General features: G+C 39.0%; 1 protein-coding gene across 2 annotated transcripts in view; it reads right to left on the minus strand.

Annotated features, from left to right (window-relative positions):
• Nucleotides 1-23106, minus strand: part of fras1 (Fraser extracellular matrix complex subunit 1) — a 441368-nt gene that overhangs the window by 163305 nt on the left and 254957 nt on the right. For both annotated transcript variants that reach the window (XM_043696280.1, XM_043696287.1), the window contains exons 24-28: nt 20160-20300; nt 18559-18699; nt 13439-13579; nt 9754-10024; nt 1042-1126 (exon numbers count right to left, since the gene is read on the minus strand). In XM_043696280.1, the coding sequence (XP_043552215.1) occupies nt 1042-1126; nt 9754-10024; nt 13439-13579; nt 18559-18699; nt 20160-20300 (779 nt within the window). The remainder of the gene's footprint in view (nt 1-1041; nt 1127-9753; nt 10025-13438; nt 13580-18558; nt 18700-20159; nt 20301-23106) is intronic.

The following is a 23106-nucleotide window of genomic DNA, read 5'->3' on the forward strand; positions in this document are numbered from 1 at the left end:
CTTCCAGTGAGCCACATAATTAATGATTAGATAGGCTTTCAAAACAAATTGTGGGGAGAAGGGAGCAAATTTGGGAAAATATGGAAACAGGAAAGACAAGGCAAAGGCAATGTCAGGAGTGTTAATGGAAATCAAATACTTGCAATTCTGCGTTTCAATCGAACATCTTTTTAAATAAAAGAGACTGCAATTAAAATGTGAAGTTTTAATTTCAATTAATTTGGGGAGCAGCTAAAAAACGGTCCCTATCAGTTTGTTTTCCCATTGTTTTCATCAAAAAAATTATCTTTTTATTTATCCATGCAATTGTCTCAATTATAACACCTCCATGTTTTTTTAGATTAGATTAGATTACTTACAGTGTGGAAACAGGCCCTTCGGCCCAACAAGTCCACACCGACCCGCCGAAGCGTTTTATTTATCCATGCAATTGTCTCAATTATAACACCTCCATGTCTTTCTATCTCACAGGTGAACCATCAGGAAAGCAAGCACCCAAAATGAATCCCACAACAAATTATTTCTACTACCGTGAAAATGCTTTAATTGTCAAGGAAACAAACTGTATGCAAGAAATTCCTATTGCAAATATTACCAGTTTAGGGAGTTAACAATAATTGATGCACAAATGTGTAAATCTTTTTTACTACGTGTATTTTACTCGTTCAGATAAATGCTGGGCAAATACCAAACCTGGACTGGAATCCTTTATTTCCAGACAGCAAGCGATCACAATATGAAGCCCTTGTTCTCATGAAAATCATTTCTGCTTCATTAAGATTATAAAATGACAATTAACTTCTTCTAAAGCTAGAATTCCATTCTGGGAGGTGATTGCCACAGATTATAATTGGTGAAAGACTGCTTCAACAATGCCTGTGCCAACAGTGAAAAATGATCAGTTCAAGTTAAAATTTGGACACTGTTGTCCTCCAATTTAGTTTACAGCAAGAAACCTCAATTTCTTTCAGATAGAGGTTGAATATGCTCAAAGCTTTAAAAGGAGAAGCTGAAAATATTTAATTTAATTTAATTTGATACCTTCAATGAAAGAGCTTGAATTGAAATTGTTTCTGGAAAGGAGTATAGTTGGTGGTCACTCGCTTTCAAGGTAAATTGACCCTTCCTGACAAAAACAGAAAAAAAAGTTACATTAAATTAAAAGAAATGCTCAATTTTATGCTATGAACTTTTACAAAAGATACTTAAATGACTCATACAAGCTTACTAAGATCATCAGAGGATTTGACTTTAGAGGTTGAAGTTGCTGCTTTGAAAGTAAACACATGGTGAGCTGTTTAAGATATAGGGATAAAAGGAGCATTATTAGGCCATTCAACTCATCGAGTTAGGACCGCCATTCGATCATGGCTGATATTTTTCCCAATCCCATTCTCCTATCTTCTCTCCATCACCCCTGACCCCCCTACCAATCAAGAATCTATCTCGGTCTTAAATACACTCAGTCACTTGGCCTCCAAAGCCTTCTATGACAATGAGCTATACAGATTAAACATACTCTGTCTGAAAAAATTCCTCATCTCAGTTCGAAAAGGTCGCCCCTTCAACTTGAGTCTATGCCCATGAGACCAAGTCTCTACTACTTGTCTTGCTCACATCCACTCTATCCAGGCCTCTCAGTATTCTGTAAGTTTCAATCAGGACCTCCCTTCATCCTTCTAAACTCCATCAAGTACAGACCCAGAATTCTTAACTACTCCTCACAATGACAAGCCCTTCACTCCTGGAATCATTATTGCAAACTTCCTCTGGACACTCTCCAATGCCAATGCACCCTTCCTTAGACACAGAGCCCAAAACTAACATCAATATTCCAAATGCGCTCTGACCCGAACCTGATAAGCCTCAGTAGTATATTTCTGTTCTTATACTCTCACCTTCTTGAAATGAATGCAAGTATTGCATTCGCTTTCCTAAGTGCCAACTGAACCTGCAGGTTAACCTTAAGAGAATCCTGGACTAGGATCCCAAGTCCCTTTGTGTTTCAGATTCCCAAAGAAAATAGTCTACACGTCTCTATTCCTCCTACCAAAGTGCACATCACACATTCCCATTTTGTATTCTGTCTGCCACTTCTTTGCCCACTCTCCAAGCCTGTCCAAGACCTTCTGCAGCCTCCCCAGTTCCACAAAACTACCTGTTCCTCCACCTATGTCATCCAGAAACTGATCAAAAATGCCCTCAGTTTCTTCATGCATTTCTTAATAATCACTTCTGCTGAACTCAGTTAATCATCGGTTGCCATCCTGAAAAAGATTCCTTTATCCCCACTGTCTGTCGTCTACCAATCAGCCAATCCCTTATCCTTCATCTTATTGAGCAGCCTCCTGTGCAGCACCTTGTCAAAGGCCTTCTGGAAATTTAAATAGATCACATCCACAGGCTAACCTTTGTGTAATTTGCTCATTATCTCCTCAAAAGAATTCTAACAGATTTCTAAAGTATGATCTATCCTTAACAAAGCCATGCTGACTCAGCCCTATTTCACCATGAACTTCCACACACTCCTCAATCCCATCCTTAATAACAGATTCTAAAAGTTTACCAGTGACTGAGCTCAGGCTAACCAGCCTATACTTTGCTTTCTTTTGCCTCCCTCCCTTCTAACCTGAACAAGGGTGTTACATTAGCTACTTTCCAATCTGCTGGGATCCTCCCTGACTCCATTGATTCGTGAAAGATCACCACCTCTACAATCTCCTCAGATACTACCTTCAGAACTTTGGGGAGTATTCCATCTGGTCTGGGTGATTTATCTGCCTTCAGATTGTTCAGCTTCTCCAGCATCTTCTCCTTTGTGATGATCACTGTACTTAACGTTGCTCCCTAACACTGAAAATTCCCATATGCTGCTGGTGTCTTCCACCGTGAAAACTGATGCAAAGTATCTATTCGGTTCCTCTCCTATTTCTTTGTTCCCTATTACTATTTCTCCAGGCTAATCTTCCAGGAGTGTAATGTCCACCTTTGTCTTTCTCTTAACTTTTAGATATCTAAAAAAAAACTCTTGCAATTTTTTTTTTACATTACAAGCTAGCTTACTCATATTTAATCTATCCCTTCCTTACTGCGTTAACCATTTTCCAATCCTCTGGCTTCCCAACAATTTTCACCATATTCTATGCTTTTGCATTTGTTTCCCTGACTTCCCTTATCAGCCATGGTTGCCTCGTCTTCCCTTTAGTATGCTTCTTCTTCCTTGGGAAGGATTTTTGTTTTGTCTCCAGAATTACCCCCAGAAAATCCTGCCATTGCTGCTCCACTGTCTTCCTTGCTAGGCTCTCCTTCCAATCACATCTGGCCAGCTCCTCCCTCATGTCTTTGCAGTTACCTTTACTCAATTGTAAAACCACCTGATGAAGGGCTTATGCTTGAAACATCAATTCTCCTGCTCCTCGGATGCTGCCTGACCGGCTGTACTTTTTCCAGCAGCACACTCTTCGACTCTGATCTCCAGCATCTGCAGTCCTCACTTTTCCCATGTAAAACCACTACGTCTGTTTCAATCTTCTCCCTCTCAAACAGCAGGGTGAACTCTGTCATATTATGGAACCTCTTGGGGTTCCTTCATCTTCAGCTCGCTAATCAAGTCTGCCTCATTACACAGCACCAAAAGCAGAATTGCCTGTTCCCTAGCGCGCTCTACAACAAGCTGCTCCAAAAAAAAACCCTGGTTAGACATTCATATTTCCTTTCTTTGAGCTCCACTACCAAGCTGATTTTCCCAGTCCACCTGCACATGGAAGTCCCCCATGATTATTGTTATCATGCCTTTCCTACATACTTTTTTTTTTAATTTCATGATTTATTTTTTTCCTCCGATCTTGACTACTGCTAGGTCTGTACCCACTCCTACAAGTGCCTTTTTCTCTTTGTGATTCCTCAAATCTATCCATGCAAGTCTGTGCCTTTCAATTCAGTATCACTCTTGTTATTGATTTAATTTCATTTCTTACTAACAAGACAACACTGCCCCCTCTGCCCATCTCCTGTCCTTTCAATAGGACGTGTATCCTTGGATATTTAGTTCCTAATCCTGATACCCTTGCAAACACATCTCTGTGATACCCACAACATCGTACCTGCTAATTTCAATCTGCGCTGCAAGCTCATTTACTTGTTTCATGTACTGTGTGCACTTAAGCAGAACACTCTCAGTCCTGTGTTGACTGCCCACCCTTCTCATAGTAGCCCCATAGTGTGCCTGAGGTTAGATTCTCTTCCTTTTCCACACTCTCTGTCCTATTATTTGTTCTGGGAACTTAAACTTTTGCTGAGCTCTTTAACTTTAAACACCTCTTTAACTTTTTCCATAAATGTCCATACAACTGAACCCAATCCCCCTTTGTTTTGTTTAAAGCAGTACAGATTTAAAATAAAAATAAATGAATCAACCTGTTTACACATATTATGACACAGCCCCAAGGGCATGTGGAACTTGACCCTGACCTCCAGCCCACGACCATTGCACCATCTGACCTATTACTGGCTCTCATTATATAGCAGCTTCGTAATGAAAAAAGAACTGGGAATTTCTAACAATGAAGTATGAAATAGTCAAAGAAAAAAAGAGCAATGCAAAGAACCACTAATAGTAGTTATTGATAAATGGTCGCTGCATTCTCAATCTATCTGGAACCACCTTTGGTGTATTCGCCAGTACAATGAACTGGAGTCTATGTATTCTAGTAATACTTTGTAAAATGCTTTTCATTCTGATTAATTTACTTAGCCATTGTCTTCTCTTCATTTGTAAATGAATTTAGGATTTAAACACTTATTTATACCCATTTCATATTTCACTGATATGCATAAGGTTCTCAACAGCAAAATGTTAAAATTGGATTGATAGTTTGACAATTCCTGAAATTAATATTCAAACAGCCCAAGTGAACACTGCCCTTGGTGGCTTGATATCAAGCTGAAGAGAAGAGCAAGTCAGAACCTGGAAATAACGTCATATAAATTATTTATAGATTAAACCACAAAAAACTTGCACAAGCAGTGTATAAATGAATTTACGCATTCACTACTGTGGCAGACACAGTGAAGCCAGATCCCATGAATTTCTCAGAAACTCACCCAGGTACCAGTAATTAACGGGAGCCCAAAGGCTTTTAAGAACTTTATCCTTATGAGAAATTTAAGCACATTTCCTTTGAGCGTATACTTTCTGATTTCCCTCAGTACTTGCTCCACTCACACTGCCTCAATGACTACTAACCTCTCTGTTGCTCAATCGCTTCTCTTGACAATATGTCCCACTGGATTCTGAATGCTGCATCCCAGAATCGAATTGTTGAGATTAGATTCCAATTGTTGAGATATAAAATCACTGTTCCTATGGTTCTCCTTTGCCCAATAACCAGATCCATTGAGCTGACAATACCACTGACCTGCTTTGGATTCTAACCTGCCCAGTTTATCTAAACAATTGTTGGTCTTGAGCCTTCAGACCAAACCTTCAGCTGTACCAACCTTTCAACTACTCAAATGCCCTGTCTGATCATCAGCTTTCTTGCAACATTAGAATAAGTCGCAGCATTTCAGCTGCATGCAGCTACATTTCCTCTAAATCTTCTCCTGCCTCCGTCATGTCACCCTCTGCATTTGGCTGGAGTCATTAACAAAGTGGGACAGGCAGTTGTCAAACCAGAGTTGAGCTTCATCCTCAACAGTACCAAAATTAAAAAATCACACAACACCAGATTATAGTCCAACAGGTTTATTTGGAAGTACAAGCTTTTGGAGCGCTGCTCCTTTATCAGGTTAACTCACTACTTGACGATGGAGCATTACTCCGAAAGCTTGTACTTGCAAATAAACCTGTTGGATTATAACCTGGTGTTGTTTGATTTTTAACTTTGTCCACCCCAGTCCCTCTACATCATGGTCAACAATACCAAAGACAAGTTTAAACTGCAGATTCCCATAGGTGTAATAAAGTCACACAACACTAACAGCACCAATGCAAAAATGCAATTCACATTAAAAAATAATGATGCCTTCTGCTGACCTCGAAGACAAGTGCCCACAAAGCTCTTTGGGTCTTGATTTCCCCTTGGTCAAAGGCAGTTTACATTTGGTGCCAAGTGAAAGGGGTGTCTTGGTGTGCAGCAGTGGTGATGAATGCAAGAAGGTAAAACAAGAACAAAGATGCCAAGTGGTCCTTTCAATCTGTTTTGCCCTTCAATGAGGTCACTGTTGATCAGGAATGAAACTTCACAGACCCATTATTAATCAATATACCTTTATTCCTTTAGTTAATAAAATCCCATCAACCTCAGATGTAAAAGGAACAATTTGTTTACTAATTCCCATTTGTGGAAGCAAATTCCAAATTTCCAACTCTTCACCTGTTTAAGTATTTTCTAATTTCACTCCTCAAAGATCTGACTATAATTGATAGCTCACGTCTATAGTCTTAAATATTCAAACCAGCAGAAATAGTTCCTCCCAATCATCTCTGTCACCCTAACCTCGAAAATGTGAGTCAAATCACCCATCTGACTACCAGGAAATACAATCCTAGCTTGTGTAGTCTCTGTGATGTAACCATTGATTATCTGTTTTTTGAGATGTTGATATGAAAGAGATGTTCTCAATAATTTATTTCCATGACTCCAGTCTGGGACAGGGGAGGGGGCTGGGAGAGGAGGATACCCTCTCAAGAAATATGGAATTATTAACAGCAACTTCTGGATTCTCATTGGATTTGTGCAGATTCCAAAAGTTGCTGTCATTTGCAATGGATGAAATACTGACAATCACACCATTATTAATAGAGCAAATTCTGAGCCATTAGGGGTTGTACTGAACTAATCTTCCTAAATGAGCACTCAAAAACCTGCACTAACGCCCCGATATTGCATATGTAATCTTTTGGCTTCCTATTATAATGCCAGCGACATTCACCTCTCAAAAATGAGAAACATGGTAGACTTGACATAAGCCAGGCACCTCCTACTTTTGTGCTATTTCCTAGTTTTCTGTTCAAGTTTTAATAGAAAATTATGAAAACTCCCGAGATTTTAAAATCATAGTGCACAATTATTTGGTTATAATTTTGTTACAATTTGTTTAATCATAATTTATAGTCCAATTGCTCTTTGAAAATTCACAAGTGTCCCAAATTCTGCTCCCTTAAGATAAAGAGTGTACCAGATTTTCAATTTTCTTGAATTCTGAAATCACCTCCTTTGCACAGACTGTCTCTGTAGCACATTCTGCACTGATCATTAATGTCATAAAAACAAATGGGTTGTAGATCATACTCTAGAGCGAAATTGCTTGCCTCAAAATCAATAGACACAGAAATACTGAAGATTTAAAAGTTTGATTGGGCAAATGTTTTAAAATATATGAACTGTAAATTGAAATAATTCTTGTAGGAGAAGAGCACTCACTGCGATTGCAATAATGGGAACAGAAAGAATGAATGGATTTCTGAGCCTCTCCCTGAAAACTGCCTTACACTTGAGATTTTCCTTCCAGTGAAAATGGCAACATTGTATTCAAAGAATAGAGTGGGGCCAGATTTTAACCTCTAACAATGAGCACAAGAAGTTGAGTTCTTCAAGGTAGTATATTAGGCCCAGTCATCTACATTTGCTTCATCAATGGCATTGCCTCCATCATACAGACAGAAGTGGGAATGTTGGCTGACGATTGCACAATGTTCAGTACTACTCAACTCCTCAGATACCGAAGCAGACATGGTCAAATATAGCAAAACCTGGACAATATCCAAGTTTGGCATGACAAGTGACAAGTTATATCGCACAGGTACCAGACAATGACCAGCTCCAACAAGAGAATCTAACCATTGCCCCTTGACATTCAATGGCATTACCATCACTGACGTCTCCCATTATCAACATCCTGGAAGTTATTTTCTATCAGAGTCTGAACTGGATGAGTCCTATGAGTCCTCTGACCACAAGAGCAGGTCAGAGGCTAGGAATCCTGCAATGAGTAACTCACCTCCTGACTCACCGAAGCCTGCTCCCCTTGTACAAGGTATGAATACAGTAGTAGAGCAATACTCCCCAGTTGCCTGGATGAGCACAGTTCCAATAATACTCAAGAAGCTTGACACCATTCAAGACAAAGCAGTCTGTTTGATTGGCACCTCAATCACAAATATCCACTCCATTCACCACAGACCCGACCCATTGGCAGCAGTGTATATGTAATTTAAAATGCACTATGTAAATTCATCAAGGCTGCTTCGACAGGACCTTTCAAAGCCAGGACCACTACAATCTAGAAGAATGAGAGCAGCAGATACATTGGAAAAATACCACCTGTAAGTTCTTCTCCAAGCCACTCACCATCCCAACTTGGAAATATATCACTATTCCTTTTAATCCTTTAATGGCATTGTGGGTCTACCTAAACCATATAGAATGCAGCAGTTCAAGCAGACAGTTCACAAATAGCTTCTCAAGAGCAACTTGGGGTCAGTAAATGCTGGCCCAGACAATGATGCCAATGAGTGAAGGTGGCCTCTACCTTGCCATGTTTACATTGCTCCAGGAGCAGTGCCTCAGAGAACGTGGCTAGTTTTTGGACAATTCCAGCTTTTGATCAGCCAGTTTGAGACAATGCACCTGCATTACACCACAAAGTGTGCATGTAATATTGAGATTAATAACTGTACAATTAGCATCTCATTATTTTGCTTCAGCAACTATTCCAACTACATTTGGTTTGAATATTAGTGTTCAGTGATGCACCAGTCACTAGGTTACTCTGCCCCATGTTAAAAGTGTGGTGCTGGAAAAGCCCAGCAGGTCAGGCAGCATCCAAGGAGCAGGAAAATTGGCGTTTTGGACTAAAGCCTGATGAAGGGCTTTTGCCCGAAATGTCAATTTTCCTGCTCCTTGGATGCTGCCTGACCTGCTGTTTTCCCAGCACCATGTTCTCAACTCTAATCTCCTGCATCTGTAGTCCTCACTTTCGCCTATGTTACGTTAGCTGTAATTGATTCACTGCGAACATTTTAACATGTTTTCAGTAAATGTTTGCAGGTCAGGTGATCACATTTGGTGGTACATATTTCATTCAGCTATTTATTTATGCAGTCAGATAGTAAATTTCACAAAATGCTCAACCTTTCCTGTGAAAGCAGAGATGTCTATACAAAGACAGTGAATGATATATGAACCTCTCATTAGGCGCTTAATCCTGAAATGTTGTTACAATTAGAATGCTGAGTGAGCAAAGATGGCATTTGTCTACAGGTAGCACAGTCAATACTATTGCCTGGCATTTTTCCTTTATTACATTTGCGTACACTTTATTATTAGGGAAGAGCTCACAAACTCTGGGTTTTGACTAATGTTGACTTATTGACCTCATTTACAATTACATGCCATGTACTGATTTTGCATCCCATGTATATTATTAATGTTGTATGATAAGAAAACCATAAAATTGATTGTTTCTCAAATGATTTTATTGAAACTATTTTGATCTATTTCATTTCCATTATAGTAAAATTAGATGCAGTGTAAAAAAATTAAAGCACACTGAATATAGTCACAAATCATGGCTTTCAAAATTGATTTATAGAAGTCTAAAAAGCTCTTCAAACATCACATAATACAAAGGCAGTTCACAACCAAAAGCAAATGTATTTTTCAACAGAGCATGCTGATTTAATAATGCCACAGACAGAGGGAATAAGCAGGGTACAGTGAAGAGGTGTGCTGTAGTGAACATATTTACCTTGATTTTTTCTTGTCATGAATAAAGAGGATGTTGTGCTTCCTCAATTCTTGCATGGTGAACGTATCTCCTTTTTGAAGGTGGATTTGCTTCCCTTTTGTCATTTTAATCAGCCTCCCATTGTCAGGGGGATTAACAATGTGGAGAATGAGATCTTCAGTGGGTGTGTCTGCATCATAAATGTCCATATAGGTAGGATCCAGTACCTGACTGCCACCTATGCCCACGTTTACAGATCTGTTTGCATGAAGGACTGGTGCATAAATATTAACTGCAAAGATAAAAAATAAAATAAGTTTGGTTCACTAAGTAATCGTACGAAATATTCCTTTGTTATCCTGCCCAAAAATTGGCTTTCACAGAGGATAAAACTCGAGGAGTATTGGATGGAGAAGTCTCCCACCTCTATCTTGCTGTGACCTAGAATTGTTTTCTCTTGGTTTCAGCAATGAAGGCAGTCAGCCACCTAATCACCATTGCTATGTGCGAAGGTTGAAACAGCAGCAAAACCAAGCATCTGGGTCTGTTGCCTGCTCTTTCGAAACTGAGATCACTAAGCCCAGAGATCACCAGTAAGAGGGGTCATGGCAATCCCTGGGGCAGCCCATTTAATTGGGAGAGGGCCCAATGGAAACAGTTGCAAAGTAAAATTTCTCCATTCAACTTTAACTAAGTGCCTTGTGCCTTAAGCCTAAAACCTTGTAGCCAGGTCAACAGCACTATTACAGATTCTGTCAGATATTTTTGTTTGTAGTAACCCTTATCAAAAGGTTCAGTAATTTCAAAACCCTTCCACGACCTAAAATATGATTTTATATAACACTCATAAGGGTAACATAAACATACGAAGAATATTTCATTAATCGTGTTAAGGAAGCAGGTATTTAATTATTATTTCTGACTGCATAAAACGTAATCCTTAAATTGATAATAAATTCCCTCTCTCCAATAATGTTGAATTGAAGAGGTGCCCACCAGCAGCTGTAATATATGTGGGACCACCTTCTGATTTTGCGCCGTACTGAACATTGTTCCATCTGCACTCCACACTTGGGCAGAAAGCTAACCCACTCTATATTGCATATGTGGCAACTGCATTGTGCTCCCAACACTTGGCTCACAACTCTGCCTCCAGCTGCTGCTCCAGTTTTAGAACCAGTGCATCAATATGGCATTTATTTTCGACTTCCTGCAGCCAACTTCAGGCCAACCCAAATAACATTATCAATCAGTACGTCATGGCAGAAGTTTAATGTTGAAGTTTAATAGAAGCTGAAACACAATTCTGACAGTTCTAACTTGCCTTATCCAAACAAAGATATATCTCCCACAGAGGGAGTGCAACAAAGGTTTATGAAACTAGTTCCTGGGATGGAGAGATTGTCCTAAGAGCAAAGAATAAACAGACTGGGGCTATATTCACTGCACTTTAAAATAATGAGTGGTGATCGATTCCAAAATTTTTTTAAAAATTATTGCAGGAATCAACAGGCTGAATGGAGAAAGAATGTGACCCCCAGCTATTTTTTTGGTGGGGAGGGGGCAAGAGGACACAGTCTCAGAATGAAAAGGAGGCATTTAAGATTCAGATTAGGAGGAATTTCTGCAGACAATAATGAATCTTTGGAATTCTCTGTCTCAAAAGGTTGTGGAGGCTCAGTTGTTGAGTATGTTCAAGATTGAAAAGTGATAATTTTCCACATACTAAATGTACCAATGGATATGGGAATTGTTCAAGAAAATAGTGTAGATGTCGATCATCTGTGATCTCACTCAATGGAGGAGTCAGCTGGAGGGTTGAATGGCCTACTCCACTTCTATTTCTTAAGTTTATTTTCTTTATAATATCAGGGTCCCATTAAATAAAAGACGACTTTTAAGCCCATCAGTTTGAATTACATTGGAAGCCATGTCTCAGGGTGAAAGGCCATTAAGGTATACTTCTTCCAAAATTTAAAATGCAATGTATATTTACACTACTGAAAGAAAAGTTAAATATTTTGAAGTAACCCACATATGTGATAACAATAATGAATCTAAGGCATTCATATATCAGAAGGGTTTGCAATGCGAGTTTTAGCAGTTTCATCTCATGCCAAAATTATCTCTGAGGTGGCAAATTCCCACATATTTATACATGCTACAATACTTAAACTGCTTAAATTTCACCTTGCACCGGAACATCTAATCCCACTTGCCACTTGGACTACCTAGGAGACAGACAGTGTCAGCATAAGTTTCACTCCAGAGACTAGAACACAAAATCTAGTCTGATAAACAGAGGGCCAGCTTCTTTCCCAGATGAATGTTTAAACTCCCATGGTATTATTTTAAAGAATTCCAGCAAAATCCTCCTCAGTATCCTTTTATGCCTCATCCAACATCATTAAAAACTGAGTATCTGGTCTAAATTTATCACAGTGTTCTTGCCACGCAGCACTTGACTTCTGTGTTTCCTATGTTACAATTGTGAATATACTTCATTAGATGCAAAGTACTTCAGGACAGCCTAAAATTGTGAAAGGTGATATATAAATCATACTATAACACTTTCTACTCTGGGGCCATTTTCTAAGTAACTTTAGACACAGATTTCATAATGGAGTCGATAGACCAAATTAACACAAATGACATCTGGACATAAAGCATCTCAATTTTATTTTGTGACTTTGAAAGAAAATTGATGGCTGCAGCTGCTCTTCAATTATGACCCACTTGTTCACAGTTATTTTCAAAACAACCATTGTTTATAAAATGCAGTCTTGTATTCAACAGTGCTGACACTGATTGCCATCTGAAACCTAGTTATACCTCTGCCTGATGTCTGAGGCAAAAGATCTAATCACTACCTGAATTCTGATCAAAAGCTTGCACGTTTCTCTTATATTTTGTCTACTGCATTCATAATCAGTACTATAGTTCCAAATCTTTCCATGGAATCAATGAAATTAATGACAAATGTTTATCTAGTCGAGTTAACCATGCCATGCCTTGTCATCTTTTTTAGTGTTAATACAACCAAGAGACTTTGGAAACTAGATGAGAATTAGAAGATCAATTTCCTCAATATCACTCTTGAGCAAGCTGTTTCATATCCAGTGTGTAAGCAGCCTGGAATCTAAGCACAAGACATCACACTCCTGATTTGGAGGAAGATGATTTTTGATGCCAATGCTGGCAGTGCGCACATACTCAATACGCTCTCAAAATTATCAAAAATTACAATTTAATAAATACAACTACAAATGGTTCTCTGCTGGTTCACTCCTACTCAAGGTTTTGTTTGAACAGCTTCATATTTCTGTACCCATTATGCGCACCAATTCATTTCACAGCTATACTTGGCTGAATTTTTGAAATGCAGGCCTTCGCTTTGCTCAGAACTTCAGCTGTCAACCTTCTCTCTAACACCTGCTCAACAGGGATGTTACATTATGTCCTTTGATTTGCAGAGTTGGGGTTAGCATCAAGTTCCAAACAAATCTGAGGCTACAAAAGACAATAAATACTGCTATTTTTAGAGGAAAAGACCTTCAAAAGCTGCTGTACTCTACTTCCTACCTGCTCATTACCACAATGTTCTATGCACCTGGCAGATCACGAGGTCACCTTACTTAAATAGACTTATGCGGCAGCACAGGGATTTCCCACACTATTGCAGAGTCAACTATTATTTGTTTCTTACCTTTACAAATTCTCTTGGACATATTACCATAGTAACCTGGACCACAATCAGGAACACAGAGTTCATTCTTCAGGAAGTTGCTGCTATCACATAACTTGCATTGCAAGGTTCTGTCACATTCTAAACACCCAGGAGAACAGGCTATAAGTTGAGAGAGAGAAAAAAGAAACATGTGAGACATGAAACTGTTGAAACTGAGGAGACCTGGAGCAACAAATGAACAACAGCGATTCAAAACATGCAAAGCCAAGTAAATTGAATGTGACAGGTATGAATCAGTGGGGACATCTGAGGTAAACATTAAAGGAACTTATTAAATTATTCATCAATTATTTGGGAAGATCAAATGGTTGAATATTCCACTACAGGGAAAATAATGCACTATGCTGTACCAAGCAAATTCCTCTATATTCAATGAACCAAGCAAGCGTCCACTCATGGATTTAGTTATGAACACAAGTGTCAACTTGATCTATGTTGACTTTGTGTCAGTAAGATAACTCCTTCATCTACAAAATAATTACCACACAATCAATATCTCTGCGGGATTCTACTTATTTTAAAACATTTAATGTTCCCTGGAAGCATCTGACGTATACAATGGAGATAATTATTTCTTAAAAAGGAATAAAAAGCTTGTGCCTCAGCATCCTAAGAGTCTATTGAGGTTGGAACTGGAAGAGTAAATGAAAGGACTGATAAAAAACATTTGATAAGGTGCCACAAGGTCATGATACAAAATTAAAGGCCATGGGATGGCACATGCAATAATAAATATATATGAGTTAAGGTACAGAAAAGCAGAAAATAGTGAGTGAGTGGCTAAGTGCATGACGATATGGGGAATCGTAAAAGTTCCAGTTTGGTAAACAAAATAGAAAAGCTGAGTATTTTTGAAATCATGACAGAGGAGGAAATGTTGACATTCAGAAGAAACTGGATTGTCCTTGTACACAAATCACATGAAGGTCATATGATGGTTGTGTAATCAACGAGAAAGGTAAAATGATATGTTAACATAAATAACAAGAGGATTGAAGAACAATGGAAAGTAAGTTTATTGTATAGCTATTTAGGATCTTAGTGAAGGCACAGTTGGATTACTGTGCAAAGTTTTAGTCTCGTTAACTACAATAGGTTATATATGCTGGAGGAGTGCAACAAAGATCTACTATCTGATTCGTGAGATAAGATTTTGCTTTGAAGAGACATGGAGTAGACGAGATCTATATTCTTTAGAAATTAGAAGCATGAGAGGTGAACTAATGGAAACAGCTTAAGGTGCTTAACAAGGTAGATGCAGGAACAATGTTTTCCCAAAGTGAGGAATTTGGAATCACAAACACAAAATAAGAGCTCGACCATTTAGGACAGAGATAAGGAGGATTTGTTTTACTCAAAGGTCATGAACCCATGGATTTCTGTATTCCAGACAGGAAGTATAAAAAGACACAGTTTGAGAGATTTGGGAGATTCTAGGCAAACAGTTTATTATGCTTTTTTCTAAGAATTGTGATTGAGTGCGTACAAAAGGAGAAATGTCAGTCAACATGGACAGGAGCATACAGTGTCTCAGTCAGGCTCACTATTCCCATCCCTTGTATATCATTATGCTAAAAAAAACTGTTAAATGTTTTCCCTCCTGAGTGCAGGCTTGATGTTTTCACTAGGTAGTGGTAGCAGCGAAAGGAGCTCGAGAGACCTGAAGCAGTCAGAAACAAAGAACCAACCAAAGGGATTCTTGGTCTGCAAGGTACAAAAATGTCACAACAGGCAAGAAATGGTCCACAGCAGGCTCAGAAAGAATTGACAACTTGAAAGAGAAGACAAGAGCATCAACAGGCAGTAAATATCTAAACTCAATTGGGCCCATGGTGATTGTCCAGGGAAGACTTAAGAATACAGCAAAGTACTAGGACTATATAGTTAGACAAGGGAAGTGTAGAAAAGCTGCGCCAAGGGAGGAAACTCTGGAGACAGTCGACAGAGCTTGCATGAAAAAAAGGGAAAAATATAAAAGGCCACAGCAGGGAAAGCAGCGAGCCACAGAGCCATTCAGGTGAAAACCATATGATAGATGTATATAGGCAGAATACTGCTACACATGGAGATGGGAAATGAAAGGATGCACATAAAGTCTGCCAGGAGAATGTGCAGGAAGCCACAGAATAGGTCCCTGCCATTGAAGGACCCTATACGGAGAAACACTGCCCAACCAGTGATACAGAGGGTCACAAATCCCAGGAGGGAGGCCATTTCGGAACAGAACCAGTGACACCAAAAAATAAAAACAACCAACAATCTGTTCAAGAGTTAGAGGAATGTGATGATTATTTTCCTGGGAGGAAGATAACTGACTCAATGGATGACTTCTGGTTCCCAGATGTAACAAACACACCACTGGATTTCAGATCTGGTATGTAGGTCTCGTGATTAATGGTTTAAAAAAAAATAAGTTTAAGTGGATTGTTAGCTCTGGTCCATTCTGACAGATCCTTTGTTGTGTTTGATGTGGTGATTTCTTTGACTGTCTTCTATTTAACTCTAAGCACACTGCATTCATTTCTCTCAGAGGGGCCAGAACAGAGGGAGAAACTGGTATCAGGAAATAAGGTGATCAGCTGCAAGAGGGAAGTCTAAAACTGAATTTCAACTTTCAGGAAAGAGTAGCAGAGAACATTATCTACTGGGAGAAGATAATGATAAAGGCTTGGATTATGGAGCAGGAAGGATGTTTCTGAGCTACAGCATAAACTTACAACAATAATTAAAAAAATGAATATTCAGAAAAAAGCTTCAAATAGCTCAACAAGCAGTAGGTCAACAACTGCAAGCAGCTAATGAAAAACTATCCAGGGAATAGAAAAAAACAAGTCCAAATTAGATCAAGTCAATTATGAATCGAATTATTAATTATTATTTTGCATAGATGTTAACTGAAGTCTACAATCATCAGCAAGCCTCGGAATCCAACAACATATTGTTCAGAAACCCAAACCATAGAACCTCTACAGTTAAAGTGTATCTTAGCAAAAGTGAAGGTTCAGCACCAAGTTAAGCTTGAACATAATTTTATTCAAGGGCCAAATACGCCCAACTATCGAAAAGAAACTGCTAAATTACAAGTCTAACTATCAATGGTAACACAGGGACATCAAGTCTTCGAGAGTGGAAAGTAATTATTTCTTATAGAAATCAATGTTTGCAATAGCTACTTGAAAAGATCACAAAATACAAAGACAACCGCCAAATCATCACCAACAGGAGTAACCAAATGGCAAAGCTCCAGAACCACAGCAAAGAAACAAATGTGAATGAATATTACTACTTCAAGAATGTAAAGGAATTGTTACCAGTCCATTGGCAAGTGTGATTATAGAAAATCAGAAATTATTAACTGAAAAAAAAAAGCTCAGGGAAGATTTCCACCATCATGCAAAGGATAGCCACAGTTCTTACAAACTGATTCAACAACAAGATACTTTGATGGAGGAGAAAGGAAGTCTCTTACTGAAATATTCAGAACAGAAAGATCATTATGAATAATTAGCTGAGGAAAACATTCATCCACAATCAATGAGTGATTACCTTATAACTGAAAAGCAAACACTTGGGAGAAAGAACAGAAATCTTTATTCAAACTTTGCAGAAGACCACACTAGTAATTTGAGAGACAAGGTCAATTTCAGAATGGTTATGATCTTTTGAGGAAGGAATTCCAACACAAAATAAAGGGAGATACAGAGTTTCAACTCTGAACATTTCGCTAGTCCAAATTTTCAGATGAGATTAAAACCCAATATGATGCGATGTTTGAAGGTAGAAGAATGCTGCCACCATTCCTTTTGTTTTGACTGGCTCTAAGTGTCTTTTTGGTTTACACTGATAGAGAAACAGTCACTTGTGAATCTCAACAAGCAGCAGCGCTTGTCTGATGATAGCGAGACTCCTATAGAGGAGTGGCCTTCAGGTGAAACATGTGCCCCAGTCCTCTTCCTCCTTCAGAACTGAATAATTCTTAGGATGGATCCAGAGATGTTGATGTTCACTCTTGGCTAGCTTCAAGTTCATGAATGGAAATGTAATACCATTTCCTTTAAATTCCGATTATCATCAGAGGATGGAATCCCAATCTGCTGATTTACTTTCTTCCTCTTCCAAAGGAGCATTAGTTGGTGTATATCCATCCCCCTATCCTGAAAAAAGGCCTGAGAATATGGCTGGAGACAGAAACCTTGGATGGAAGAAACTTTGAGATGGTTATGGAGAGGGAGGATGTGGGATTAATGAGCTAAAAGGAAACTTGGGGTATGTACAGAAAAAAAATGTAAATGATATCTTTATTCTTAAGCATAGCTACAGGACATGTGTGAAATAGTGTCAGATCTGGTGCTCGAGAATGGAGAGTCTCTTTCATCTTTGTGTAAAAGGCAGCATGGTGGCTCTGTGGATAGCACTGCTGTCTCACAATGTCAGGGACCCAGGTTGATTCCAGCCTTGGGTGACAGTCTGTGTCATTCTCCCTCTGTCTGTGTGGGTTTTTTCAAGATGCTATAGTTTCCTCCCACTGTCCATGGATTGGCCATGCTAAGTTGCCCATAGTATTGAGGGATGTGCAGGCGAGGTGGATGATCCATGGGAAATGTAGGCTTACAGAGATAGGCTAGAGGGGCATTGGTCTAGGTGGGATACTCTCCAGAGGGTCAGTGTGGACTCAATGTGCTGAATAGTCTTTTTCCATGCTGTAGGGAATCTATGATCATTATGTGAAAATTTATTAAATGTTGACCCTCCTATGTGGAGCATAGACCTGATCATACTACCGGTGCTATTAGATTTGTTTTATCATTGTCACGGACCGAGATATAGTGAAAGGTATTGTTTTCATGCAAGTCACACATTACATTAGTACATCAGGGTAACAGAACAGAATACAGTGTTACAGCTCCAGAGCCAAACTGAGCCAATTGTAATATCTACAGCTCGTAAGCACAATAATAGAATTATAAATGGAGATACAGCAAGAGCTTAATTAAGTTTTCATATATATCACTACAAGCAAACAGACTTTATGCATGAAAAAGTATTTATTTCTTTATGCAACAAACATTAAATCTTACCTATACATTTTTGCTGACTGTGATCAGAGTAATATCTTTTCCCACAGTCATGAACACACAGTGTTTCTAACAGTAGGTAAGGTGACTCGCACTGGCTACACACACCAGGGCTGCTACATTTCACACAGCGTTCATCACAACCTACAGAACGTAGAATTAAAACATTTATTGAAGTTAAACTGCATGTGGTTTCATTTCCTAAGTATAAATACTTTATTAAATGTCCCCACAAGCGTTGATAACAAATGGTACATGGAAACCGTTCAGGAAAGATGAGCAAAACATAAAAATTACTTCGACAATTGGTGAATAAGGAATGCATGAGAAATGTTCAACCACGATTACAAAGATAACAAAATGACCTTACAGTGAGCAAGGTAGGATGAAGCACGCAAGAAGAAATATTGGGTTCTTGTGATAAAGTGATGACAAGAGTCATGATTGATGTTACTCTATGTTTATACTGGAAAAATCAAATTGCCAATAATAGGTTACTATTGGGTTGCCATATGTAAAAGAGGAAATGCATTGGAGGAAGTTCAGGGCAGGTTTACTGGACTGATATCTGTTATAAGTAGGTTGTCCGATGAGAAACAATTCGTCAGACAGGGTGTGTTTTCACAGTAGTTTTGAAGAATGACCTGATTAAATTGTATAAAATCCTGAATAGTCTTGACAAAGAGGTGTGTCCAGAATTTGGGGCAGTGTAAATATTAGGGTCCCCAACTCAGAGATGAGGAATATTTATTTCTCTTGTAAAACTTTGGAGTTCTCTGCCTCAGAAGGTGGTGGAAGCAGTGTTTTTGTGCATTTTTGAGGAGGAGGTAAGTCGATTCTTGTTAGGCAAGGGAATCAAAGGTTATCGGGGTAGATGAGAATATGGAATTCAAAAACACAACACAGATTATCATATGGAATGTTGAAGCAGGCTTGAGAAACTGAATGCCATACCTGTACTCCCAAATTTATGTTACATGGATGGGTTGGGTGGGGGGAGAGGGGCAGGGAGAGGGGGGAGCAATATTTTAACCTAATTACATGGTGATTTGGATTGGGTGGAAACTTAAGGCACTAAAAATATGAGTTCTTTCTCCAATCTGCCTATTTCTGATTTTAATTGAGGTGGAACCACAATGGGGTGCCTCTAAATTAGTACCATGAGATAAGCTGGCAGTTTAAATTTGGTAACGAGGCTGTGTGCTTCATTGTGATTCGCCATTTAAATTTTAGCACTGCCTTTCTCCCAGCCTTGGAAAATCTCAGGAGGAGGTTTCCTTTCCACTCTGTTAAACACTAAAGGCTAAGTTTTGGTTAGACACTGACTCCGGGCACATGCTTTTCTAGTTAGACTCGCACCTTAATGATTGTTTGTTCCCATCTATACACCTAGTCAAGTTCTCATCCATTAATCCCTCAATAAATATAACCCCATTCCACAGTTCCATTTGGCCTCAGGCATTTCTGCCAATCTCGACTGGATGATAACACTCACTATCCACTTACTGGCAACTGAATTCCAAAAGGAGAAGGAACATTACTTTCTGCTCCTGGCCCTTCTTTCATTGGCATATAATTTGGTGTAGAAACTGTAATGAACTTACGGATACATTCTTCTCCTGCTTTGTAGAAGCCTGCTGCGCACTGTTCTACACAGGAGCCCTCTTGCAATACATGACCATCCATACACTGCAGGCAGTCGGTTTTGAGGGGCCCCTTACAAGCATTGCAGCTCCAGTCACACTCTATCAAAAAAAGGGGAGTTGTTAATTTATTTAAAGACAACAAATTCACAAAAAATACTTAATGGAAGAAGAAAAAGAATAAAATGTTCAATTGTCACCAAAAGCCTACCAAAAGAGAGGGTGCCAACCATAATGAGATCACAGAAAACACCACTGATCATCATGGGAAGATATATTTACTGGCTGCTAGCTAACCTGCTCACTCGACTCAGCTTTGACACAGGAGTAACCTCACAAGCCAATTAATGTAAACAAGAAATCAAAATTAGAGAAGAAATACTTCTAATGATGCTCATTTGGCACAATATGTAATTATTAATTTCCAGAGTATAAGGTCAATACTGAAGCAACATTTCTTTCAAAGCTTTTGCAATATAATTGGGCTATATAATTGTCAAAGCTAGCTCCACAACCAGCATACCTTGTACAAGTTTATTATTCTGCTTGCACAAACACCCAGACTGACTACTGAAGTTATCATTCAAAAGTCTATAGTGCTGGCATGCAGTTCAGATGTGAAGGCCATGAAATACTGCTACTCTGACAATTCAGATATACAACACAATATAGCAACCTGAACTCTGCTCTGAAACAGGTCATCACATATTCACTCAAATGCTTCAGTAGATAAATGCACTGTCATGTGATATTTAGCCAAACAGATGATACAAGTTCTTGGTTTAATTGCTGTTCATGGAATCAAAATGAGAAGTACCAGAGGCTTGTTAACCCACTGTCTCTCATGGTGAAATAATGAAGAGGTAAAAACTGTTTAAAAATAAATCACAAGCAAATTTCTACAAGGTGTCTCCTATTTGGCATAGGATAGGGGCAGTGTGGAAATCTTGCAGATTTGGTGCAAATGCTACTCACACCCTTTCTCAGTATTTCCATGGTCTTCCAAAGTTAGAAGTCCAATGGGAGAAACTATGGAGAAATTTGGATAATGTGAGAATGCTTCCAACTTTACCAGCAAACTGATCTCAATAAATGGTAATTCTGGCAGTAAGCTTTGGACATCAGGAGAGGGGGTTTTCAGTATCCACAACCAATTGGATTTGACACCAAAGGGGTTTTGATAAAGGCATGTAAGATTTAAAATGAGTCATGCAATTAGGCTTACAGTGAGCAATTGGTAAAGCTGGTAGAATAAGTGAAGATGCGATCTGAAGCAAAGCGAAAGACTTTGCTTTCCAAAGAATCATTAGTCAAACCGGTTCAGGTGCCCAATCTAAGACGGATAAATTGGCATGGGTGAAGATCACAGTGTCGCATACAATGGAAATTTTGAAAATGCACAAGGAAATGTCTGGAGACAACCTATGCTGTAATGCAGGTCAGTTCACCTTGATGCAGTATTCTTATTCAGTAATTTCCACTGAGTTTTGTTCTGAGTAACTGACATTAGATTTGTAAAGATATAAAGAAATAAAAGGAAATGATCAATAACAAAGACACTGGAGATAAAAATGTAACGAAATAATTAATTAATACTAATATATGTTCAGTCATTTGAAATATCAATAATGACAGAGTGGAGCAAAATAATATCAATCTAATACTGTGCAATGAACAGTGGCAATAATATTTCAGATACAAGGATTATTCTGATGTGAATGTTCTCATTTACTGACAGAGCCAATACTAAGACTAATTTATCAACCAACCAAACAATCTAATCTTCTAGTTACTGTGCCACACCTCATTCCAATGAGGCAGGAAGCATGCAAACTGTCTGTTACCTGCTGATTGACATGACTGCAGCTTGAAGTGCAGTTCAAATTGTGGTTGCATGCCCAAGAAGGGACTTTCAATATGTGCAGCTCACAAAACATAAAGGAAACCTTTTTTTTCAGAAAGGTAACCTATGCCCCTTACTGAGAAGCTGAACTCAGCTACTGGAACCTTCTCAGCACAATGACCTTTATGGATGGAAGAGGATTTGAAATGGAGCAGCAGATCGGAGAGACAGTTCCCAGTTTCTTTGAAGTAGGGTTGGATGTGGAATGCAGGAGCAATGGATGATGTTTCCACAAGAGGCTAGAGGGCCCTCAAAGTACACACAGTGAAGGGAATTACAGCATATGGTCACAAATGTCAGTTCATAATGTGTGATCTGAGAACCTACATGCAGTATCAGAAAATGTTTAATGATCTCACATCTATACACAAAGTGAGTGAATGCATCTTCAAATCCCATCTCCTGTCTATTAAATCACCAACCTTTCATCCCCTTCAATGAACTACATCTCAATCAATCACACATCAGCCTAACATTCAGAAAGTCTCTTTCACATTCCCTTAACTGGTGGGAGGAGAAAGTGAGTACTGCAGACGCTGGAGATCAGAGTCGAAGAGTGTGGTGCTGGAAAAGCACAGCCGGTCAGGCAGCATCCGAGGAGCAGGAGAGTCGATGTTTCAGGCAATAGCGCTACATCAGGAATGTTCTTGCAGTTCCCACATACCTCCAGCTATTTGGTTATTGCAAGCTTATCACCCAAACAGATTGCATCACCCTCACTGCCATTCTTCTTCTGCCCTTGCAGGACAAATTCGCAATAACAGTAGCACGTAGCAAAGAAGTGACAGTGGATAGGTATACCTGCATTCTCCTGAGCCGTTACAGGAGATAGCTATCTGCATTATATAGTTGACAGTGACAGAGGTAAGAGCCAAAAAGTGTGGTGACAGCAGTTCAGACAGCATCCAAGGAGCTGGAGAGTCGATGTTTCGTGCATAAGCTCTTCATCAGTTATGTTGCAGGTGGGCCAAGGGGACAGAGATAAATGAGAGATGGGTGGGGTTG

This window comes from Chiloscyllium plagiosum, chromosome 1, assembly GCF_004010195.1.
Source record: "Chiloscyllium plagiosum isolate BGI_BamShark_2017 chromosome 1, ASM401019v2, whole genome shotgun sequence".
Classification (NCBI taxonomy): domain Eukaryota; kingdom Metazoa; phylum Chordata; class Chondrichthyes; order Orectolobiformes; family Hemiscylliidae; genus Chiloscyllium; species Chiloscyllium plagiosum.